This window comes from Eriocheir sinensis, chromosome 34 (assembly GCF_024679095.1).
Source record: "Eriocheir sinensis breed Jianghai 21 chromosome 34, ASM2467909v1, whole genome shotgun sequence".
Lineage (NCBI taxonomy): Eukaryota > Metazoa > Arthropoda > Malacostraca > Decapoda > Varunidae > Eriocheir > Eriocheir sinensis.
The window spans coordinates 6,586,746-6,595,528 of record NC_066542.1 but is presented as its reverse complement, the minus strand read 5'-3'; the positions used below and the strand labels follow the sequence as shown (position 1 = coordinate 6,595,528).

General features: G+C 40.3%; 1 protein-coding gene across 1 annotated transcript; it reads right to left on the bottom strand.

Annotated features, from left to right (window-relative positions):
* Nucleotides 1-1,184: 1,184 nt before the first annotated feature.
* On the bottom strand, nucleotides 1,185-7,648 carry LOC127006981 (40S ribosomal protein S4-like). The gene is made up of 6 exons (XM_050877422.1): nucleotides 7,540-7,648; nucleotides 5,063-5,318; nucleotides 3,909-4,006; nucleotides 2,910-3,081; nucleotides 2,382-2,511; nucleotides 1,185-1,340 (listed from the first exon to the last, which is right to left on the bottom strand). Exons 1-6 carry the CDS (start codon nucleotides 7,543-7,545, stop codon nucleotides 1,217-1,219), a joined length of 786 nt encoding a protein of 261 aa, XP_050733379.1. The 5' UTR covers nucleotides 7,546-7,648; the 3' UTR covers nucleotides 1,185-1,216.
* Nucleotides 7,649-8,783: the final 1,135 nt, after the last annotated feature.

Here is an 8,783-nt window from a genome sequence, read left to right as displayed (position 1 = left end):
CTTTGGTCGTGGTGGTCCTTGTCTGGAGCCTACTCAAGCCTATCAAGAATTCCATCACCCTTTTTACATTCTCCCCTCTTGCATCCTATTCCATACCTCTGTTCCCACCTCCTGTGTTAGTATTTCTACCATGCTCAGCCTCTTTCGTATCGAATTATAGAAACCAATATTTGCGGTACACTAGCATAGCATGTCAGTACAGTCCATTCATAGCTATTTTCACACTTATTTTATCTTTATAGTCTCTCCTATGGTTGTCCGAGAAGTTTGAAGGTTAGAAGACATATATGAAAACGCGTACTTCTTAATTGATCGTAGTTATATAATAATTGTCGTATACTTTTGCACGTTGATCGAAGGGTTAGCAACGGCTTATACCTGCCAGTGTCCTGTTACCTACAAATCCCTTTTTCCTCGCAAACAACTTTGAGCTACTTTCTCCTAAATTATTAAATCTCATATCATGTAACATTCAGTTTTTGAGATATCTTAGTAAAATTATCCATTGTGAGCCTATTTAACACCCAGAGCTTGTGGGATATTTTAATAAGGACCATAGCTATACTCATCAGCAACAATGCCTGACCTCTGATGAACCTTAACCCGGTAGCAGCAACGGGCCAAATTTGTGGCTTTACCATGTAGATTTGTGCCATGATATAAACCCTCCAAATTAGATGCATAAACTGATCAGAAATGCTTTATGTTATGAAATGGTTTGTACGAGTGATGATTTTTTCTCATTTTTCTTGCTTAGAGGGACCATTAAGAAACATGTTCCCCGCTGCTACCAGGTTAATATGATCCAAGACACCATACTTCAATGCTGGTGACTTGTTGACACTTAAATGTGGCTAATCTACACCCTATGTCCTGATTGCCCACGTGACTGCTCAAGATTTGTCAAGTGCTTTCTCATACAAAGTCTAGGAGTCATTCATAGTTGGGTTTATTTGGCCAACTTTTTGTTAAGTTGATGTTGGTCCGTTGTTGAGCATCAGCCACAGAATCCAGCTTGTTCTCTGGCTGGTTTGGGCCTGATGTTGCACATGTTATCTCCATTAATTTTTTTTTTTAGGTTCCAGAGATCATTCAGTGTGCTCAGCAATTCAGTCAAATCAGTCCTCAAGTTTTCAGTCTTACTGATCAAATGCATATCCAAAGGGTAAAAAAAAGGGGTGATACACTGTCATTTTTTTACTCCAGATTCTTGGCCTTAGTTTACTTTTTGCGCCAGCCTGCGGTCACGCTCCTCGGCGATGGTGAGCTTGATGCCCTTGCCACGGGGGAGGGACACGTAGGCCTTGTTCCCCTTGCCGATGACAAAGACATTGTTCAGCCTGAAAGCAAAACAAAGCAAAATTAAAAAGTGCACCACTTACATGAAGAGATAAAAGTCTTTCCCAAGTATGTTGTTTTTGTGAATAACGGAGAGAGTACATTGCTACATTCATCCTTTCTTCCGCAAAACCATCAGAACATGCAAGCTCTATCCCAGACTCCTTCACCCGCCAATTTCAGACTGCTAGTGTATTGGTGGTATTAGCTGCTTTTTTAAATACAGTTAGTCTACTCTTCGGAATGGGGGTCATTTTCACAACCCTACTTATTTATTCCACCACTACATTACTGTATCAAGGAATTTGTTGCTTTCTAAAACAACAGAAGTTGGTCTACTATGGAGAGGTCATCGTCACCAATTGGCAATCTGAGCCTATGAACTTTGAGGTGGGAAGGCTGACAATCAATTAATGAGTAAATATGTGTCCTTTTAGGATAATGGGCCCTTTCCAGCAACTGTGCCTATACTACAAGAGAATGGGATTTTTGTATTGAAAAAAGTTTCTATTGACCTGGGATGTTCTCAGTTAGAAACAGGGTTCATCATGAAGGGCAAACTATTCATGAATCTAATACAATTATCAAAAAAATCTTACATATGAACTTGTAACTAATCCACTGCAAAAAATGTTTGTTGTGCTTGTTTTGGAAAACCTGAGCTATTTAGCAGCTAGGTTTACAATACAGGCTCTGTTGATTTGGGCTCCATCTGAAACACCTTAGTGATATAAGCAGCTAAGGGGCACTTTTGGAGCCATAATATATTTAATCCACCTCATCTTGTTACTCAGTATGCTCAAGTACTTCCTACCCAATGAACACATCCCTGCCTCTTCATTCTACAGCAGTCTGTAGGTACAGGGAAGTCTTTCCACTGGTATTCCCAGTTTCACTAATCTCTAATTATTTAGCTGTTAACAAAGATTATATATTTATAGTTTTATAGCAGGGTCCCCTTTCTGAACATAAGGTAAAATATACTTTGACATGTTTCAACTTCAGAAATTTGTAACTACTGTAATGAAAACGCCACAACTTACCTGGTGGCAAAGGTGTGGCCAACAGCATCCTTCACGTGTACAATGTCAAAGCTCCCGGCGTGGCGCTCTCGGGAGACAATGGTGCCAACTCTCCCCAAGTTACGGCCACCAGTAATCATGCATAGGTTGCCTGTGGGTCAAGTGAATAAGTAAGGGTAACATAATACAACATCATGTAAATTAAGTGCTTTGTAAAGTACAGCCCAGTCAATAGACAGACAATTTTTGCAGGAATCCCATTGAGTTAGAATTGAATCCCATAGAGTTAAAGGAGATCTCAATGCATTGTGATGGACCAAGTTAAAGCTTTCTCGGAATAGTAAAAAGTGAGAACCTAAAATGATGTCAGATTTCTGGGTAATGCAAAGTCAGGAAGTCTGATTCACTGACCAATGGAAACAGATTTATTTCAGCCCTCTACTATATGTATCCTGAAGCAGAAAGTTCAGCAACATGCACGAAAGCCTCTTAAGAAAATATTAAAAACAGTTGTCTCAAGGTGTCTGGGTGCAAGGCAATGATCCTCACCTGAATCAAACTTGATGAAGTCCTTCAGTTTCCCCTTCTCCAGATCGTACAGGATGGAGTCGTTGACCTTCACAAGGGGGTCTGGGTAGCGGATCGTCCTGCCGTCAGAGGTCACAAGGAATGGAACACCCTTGGGGCCAACAGACACCTTCTTCACTTTGCACAGCTTGTACTGCAATAAAAACATGAAACTTAAAAACTTGATACAAAGGGGATTAAATGGTGGCTATTTCATGTAAATTCAATAAGATGTTAATGTATTTCAACAAATTAAAATAGGGAAGCTTTGGTTGTCAATGCATGTACCAATGACATCAGCTTGGAATCATAATTCAACATTGTTCAACACTGCTCACTTCTGATTACAGTGGAAATCTTCTAATTCATATGTACCAATAATGCAAACTCTAAGAGGATATAAAACTTACATGATCTGGAAAAAAATATTCAAATTCTGAAATAAAGGAAATTCTAACTATCTATCTAAACACATACAGCAGGGCCTCGAATAATGATGACCTATAACACTGCAGGAAAAGATATCTATTAGCATAGTAAATCCACATTCACTAAATGGAACAATAAAATTTTGTTTCTGGATGAACTCTCAAAGCATGTAGCTCCTTGAACAGCAACGGCAAACACTTAAAACTAAAATATGCTGGCTGCCTGTGATTGTATCCCCATTGGGTAATGCTGCTAAGATACGAGGTTTATCCAATCAGCGACCGTTACGGTGGAACTTTAATCTTGCTCTGATTTTGACCATGACACACACCAGTCTGACATGGCTTCGATGCAGAGCTATCATTCTACTGCAGGATCCATTCTGCAGTGCACTTTATAAAATGGCAGGGAAAAGATGAATCTGCTTCTGTGAGGGATAGATGCCTCTTAATCTTTGTGAGAAACTGATACTTTGACAGAAATCAAAATAGAGGAATATTTTGGGGTTACAGTGAAATCTAGATATAACAGCTCATATAATCTTCCCCTCACCTTGGCCTCTTCGTCAGTGATGCGGTGAGCAATGAAGCGACCCTTCACGTCATACAGGATGCGGAAGTGTTCGCCAGTCTTCTTGATGCTGACGACATCTGTCAAGGGAAGTCACCATTAAAACATTTAGTAACAACATAATGCAAGCAACATGTTAAGTCTATTGGTCTGGTTTTGCATTGTAACCCCCATTTATTGTCAAAGAACACATATATTAGCAAAGTATTATCCCCTAAAAAGAAAGTGTAGAAGAAAAGCCCAAAAATTGTTGCTCCCAAATGATGTACGAGACATGCCAAAATAGATAAGAACTATAAAAACACAAACATTAGGTATTTTAAGCATGTGAATGTATCCCCGTTGGGTAATGCTGCTAAGATATAAGGTTTATCCAATCAGCGACCGTTGCGGTGGAACTTTATTCTGGCTCTGATTTTGACCATGTCACACACTGGTCTGACATGGCTTCGATACAGAGCTAGTATTCTGTGGCAGTTCCCCTTATGCAGTACAAGAGGTGTGAGAACTAATGCAAATGACATAAGACTTTAGTACCTGCTTTCAACAGTCTACATGTCAACTAACACAAAACTACACATTGACAGTTTATTGCTTAATTTCAGTTACACTTCCTATAAGTAAGTAAATAAGCATATTCTGATCACCTCACAAGCACTGAGAAAACACCTCATATCAGAATGGCATGGTGGGGGAAGGGGTAGGGACTTTACCCTTTTTGTAAATTGAATGTAAACCCAGTAGCAGCGGGGATCTTGTTTCTTAATGGTCCCTCTAAGCAAGAAAAATGAGAAAAAATGATCACTCACTCAAACCATTTCATGATATATATCAAAGCATTTGTGATCAGTCTATATCATCTATTTTGGGGGTTTATATCATGGCACAAATTTGGCCCGTCGCTGCTACCAGGTTAATGGTATTGATAAGAAGAATCCCTTTGCTTGTTTCTCCAGTGCTAATATTTCCCAAGAATCACTATTACCAAAATTAAATTATAGCAAACATTGACCCATGCAGCCCAATTTCTATAATGAACTATATTAAAAAGTGAAGTTGAGGTACCATTCTAGAGAAGTTAAAAATATCTCCTCCCTTTCAAATCACTTATATAACCTTGGAGTTGGATCACTCACCCATGAAGCCAGTAGGGAAGTTGCGGTCAGTTCGGATCTTGCCGTCGACCCTGATCAGACGCTGCATAGTGATCTTCATGACCTCAGTGTTGGTCAGAGCATACTTGAGGCGGTTACGCAGCAGAATGACAAGCGGCAGGCACTCCCTAAGCCTGTGTGGGCCGGTGGAGGGCCGGGGCGCGTACACGCCGCCAAGCTTGTCCAGCATCCATGATTTTGGGGCCACTAGGCGCTTCAGATGATGCTTTGGTCCTCGCTGCCAGGAGTAAAGTGCATGAGAAAACTTATCACCACACGTAACCTAAGCATCTACAGCATGTTGAGGCAAATTAAAAATAACAATAGTAATCTATCCTACTATGGGGCCTGTCTTCCTTCCCCTCTCCCTTATCTACAGCAATCGACAAACAATGAGATAATTACCCAGTGACAGAATTACGGTACTCAATGCAGCTTGAAATAATAAAATAAATGTCCCTCAACTATGTATTCAGGGCCTCAAATAATAGTGGAATAGCTTTTTTTACCATTGTCTGTTCACCCGAGTCTGAAGGGAGGATTACCGCACAATGGCAACCTGCAGCCACACGGCATGTCCGATTTCGTGGCTACTGTATGCTAGCCTACGCATAATAAGCACTCGTCAGTGTCAACAATATGCAGGGAGCAATAACAAATACCTTCAATAAGTCGATTTTGAGTTAAAAAAATATTAATGTTGCAAATAGCTGTTTTATTAATATAAAGGCTGCTATTTTTAGGTGTTGGACAGCTTCAAGGCTGCTTAATAATCATAATCAGCGATCTTGTAAATTAACAAAAAAACTATTTGACATTACTAATATTTCAAACTCATAATCAACTACAATTGACAGTATTTGTTATTGGTGCCTGCATATTATTGACACTGACGACTGTTTACTATATAGTATATGCGTAGGCTAGCAAAGAGCATCCACAAAATCGGACTTGCAGTGTGGCTTTGGGTTGCCGTTGCGCAATAATGCTCACTTCAGACTTGGGTGAACCGACAATAGAGAGATAGGAGGGAGAAACAAGAATAGGAAACAAAGAGGGAAGAAAGAGCATAATATTTACGAAATCTTAGCCACCTCTGGCAAAGTTAATACTTACATCATGGATTTCTGTTTGGTCCCTAAATGCAGTGCAGTAACAAGTGATTTCCGGAAAGGAGAAAGAATCCAATTCAGGGACTATTTATTGTTGAATATAGGGGATAATAATTCACAAAAGCGTCGCCTCCTCTGGCAGCGGTGCCGCCGGTGTTGCGTTAAATACCTCCTTGCAGAAATAAGTCCCATGTACATGAGGGAGGGTCCAGGGGGGTCTGTCCCCCCCTGGTCAGAAGGGGGGTCGAGGGGGCGAAGCCCCCCTCATTAGCTGTTACATCGTAAAGTTCGGTTGGAATAGTTTAAATATGCTCCCCCGCCCTAAACCCTCTGTGAGCTATTTTGCGGTTGAATTGGATTCTTTCTCCTTTCCGGAAGTCACTTGTTACTGCGCTGCATTCAGGGACCAAAAAGAAATCCATGATGTAAGTATAAACTTTGCCAGAGGTGGCTAAGGTTTCGTAAATTTTCCCCAGAATATGAAGAACAAGTTAAAGTAAATAGTGAGATACAGAAAATAAGACTGAGAAAGAGGAGCACTGGCGAAAAGAAATGAGAAAAAGGAAAAATAAAAAGAAGAGGCCATCAAAATACTAAACTAACTTAAAATTGAGATAGATATAGACAGAATTTACATAGATCTACATAGACTCAACACATGTAACGGGTCGGTCATGCCGGGATCGTATATTTAACCTAACAACCAAAATCCCACCACCATAAAATATTCCCCATACATAATACAACCCTAAACAACAACCCCATAAAGATGAGCAGGTAAAATTAACAGTAATATCGCCATGGAGGATAATACTAATAAAGAAGTGAGAGAGGAAAATAAGACCGAGAAATAGGAACAGGCGAAAAGAAATGAGAAAAAGGAAAAAAGAAAAGGCCGTCAAAATACTGAACTAGCTAATAATTTGATAGGTAAATAGAGAGAATTCACATAGACCTACATAGACTCATCACATGTCACGGGTCGGTCATGCCGGGATCGTATATTTAACCAAACAACCAAAACCCCACAACCCAAAACTATTCCCCGTAGATATTACACGCTAAACAACAACCCCATAAAGCTAAGCACGTAAAATTAACAGTAATATCGCCATTGAGGATAATACTAATAAAAATAATGTCCGCGGGCACACACCATCCTGGGCCCAATATGTAAACAAGCTAACTTATCCCTAATTATTGCCTCCATCCTGCCTCCCATCGCCATTAAATACCTGTAGGATGATTAAACATTCCCCCGGCAACCATTATATAAAGGTAAGGCGCAGATTGGTTGGCCTGTAAGGAAGGAATGGGCGGGTTAATGGGAATTTCTATCGTACTCACAGCCATGGCTCCGTCTTGGGAGGGAAAGAACTTGTACGGACGGCCGAGAGATGGCGCAGGTGGGAAGGGAACGTGCCTATAAGATAAGTACCACTGTGATAAACTTACATTGCCGTATAACGCATAAAGGAATGAAGGAATATATAGTTGCATGAATGAATAATTAAATAAATAAATAGAGGTTTCGTGCACATTCTTCCTCTATCTTTCGGATGTTATTATTTCCTCCACTGCATAGTGATATCGATATTTTGCACATGTTTCTTTCTTGAATTATTGCAAATCACATTATGTATATTGCCTGGGGGTTGGAATGGCATGTTCCTCCCTATAAGCTTAATTCTTGATCCTTGCTGTGTGCTTTTGCAACAATAAACCATCAGTCAATCGAGCAGCTACATATAATGTAAAAAGGGATGAAGGAGTAAATAATATAATAAATAAATAAATAAACAACTAAACAGAGAAATAGAGATAGTGAAATATATTTACAAATATTTACATAGATATTCAGACCACACAGAGCATATGTAATGGTTTGTCTTATAAATCTAAGAGAAATTATTATATTAAATCATATGCTGCCAAGACTCTGCATTTCTATTTAACTGAAAGAAGTGTCGCTCGAACTTGTTTTTGCACGAGTCAGTCGTGTTGTAGCTTATACACTTATACACTTATACACTTGCAATGAGGCAAATTAAAGTGCGCGGATCTTTAAGTCACTGCTCAATGTTCCTTGTTATAGGTATATGGCTGTATGTCGATCAGGGACACTGAATAGCTAATGAGTGTCTACGCAGAATGGGATATCGCTGGAATGACTGCGTCAAGTCGGTGGTTACTTCGTGAGACTGCTTCGAGGCCTATTATCTGTATGCTGCAATCTGTGAACGCCTAGGCCGCCTATACCACTGCTATACGGGCGTGTGGCACACTAGCTACGCCACCACGTACAGCTCTGTGCACGCTACACGTACACCAACCCTGCTCAACGGATTGTTTCAGAACCCGTCCTTGCTCCAGCTTGTCATTCTCCATTCAACCACATTCTGCGAAGGTCTTGGAGAGAACTCGATGGAAGGACATGGGAGGGATCGAGAGGGTAACGTAATCAGATTTTGTTTTCTTAGTGTGCGCCTGTAGGCTGTCATTCATATTTTGGGCGACCCCAGCCCGTTAGTGGCGCAGGCGAATTTTATTTATAGTGGCTGCCGTACGTGGTGTGTGACTAGCTTGCTTGG

Coding starts and splice junctions, on each gene's coding strand:
- LOC127006981 (XM_050877422.1), bottom strand. Junction 4,007..5,062: donor CTTCCCTACTGGCTTCATGG/GTGAGTGATCCA, acceptor TTCCCTTGACAG/ATGTCGTCAGCATCAAGAAG. Junction 1,341..2,381: donor GGCCACACCTTTGCCACCAG/GTAAGTTGTGGC, acceptor TTTTGCTTTCAG/GCTGAACAATGTCTTTGTCA.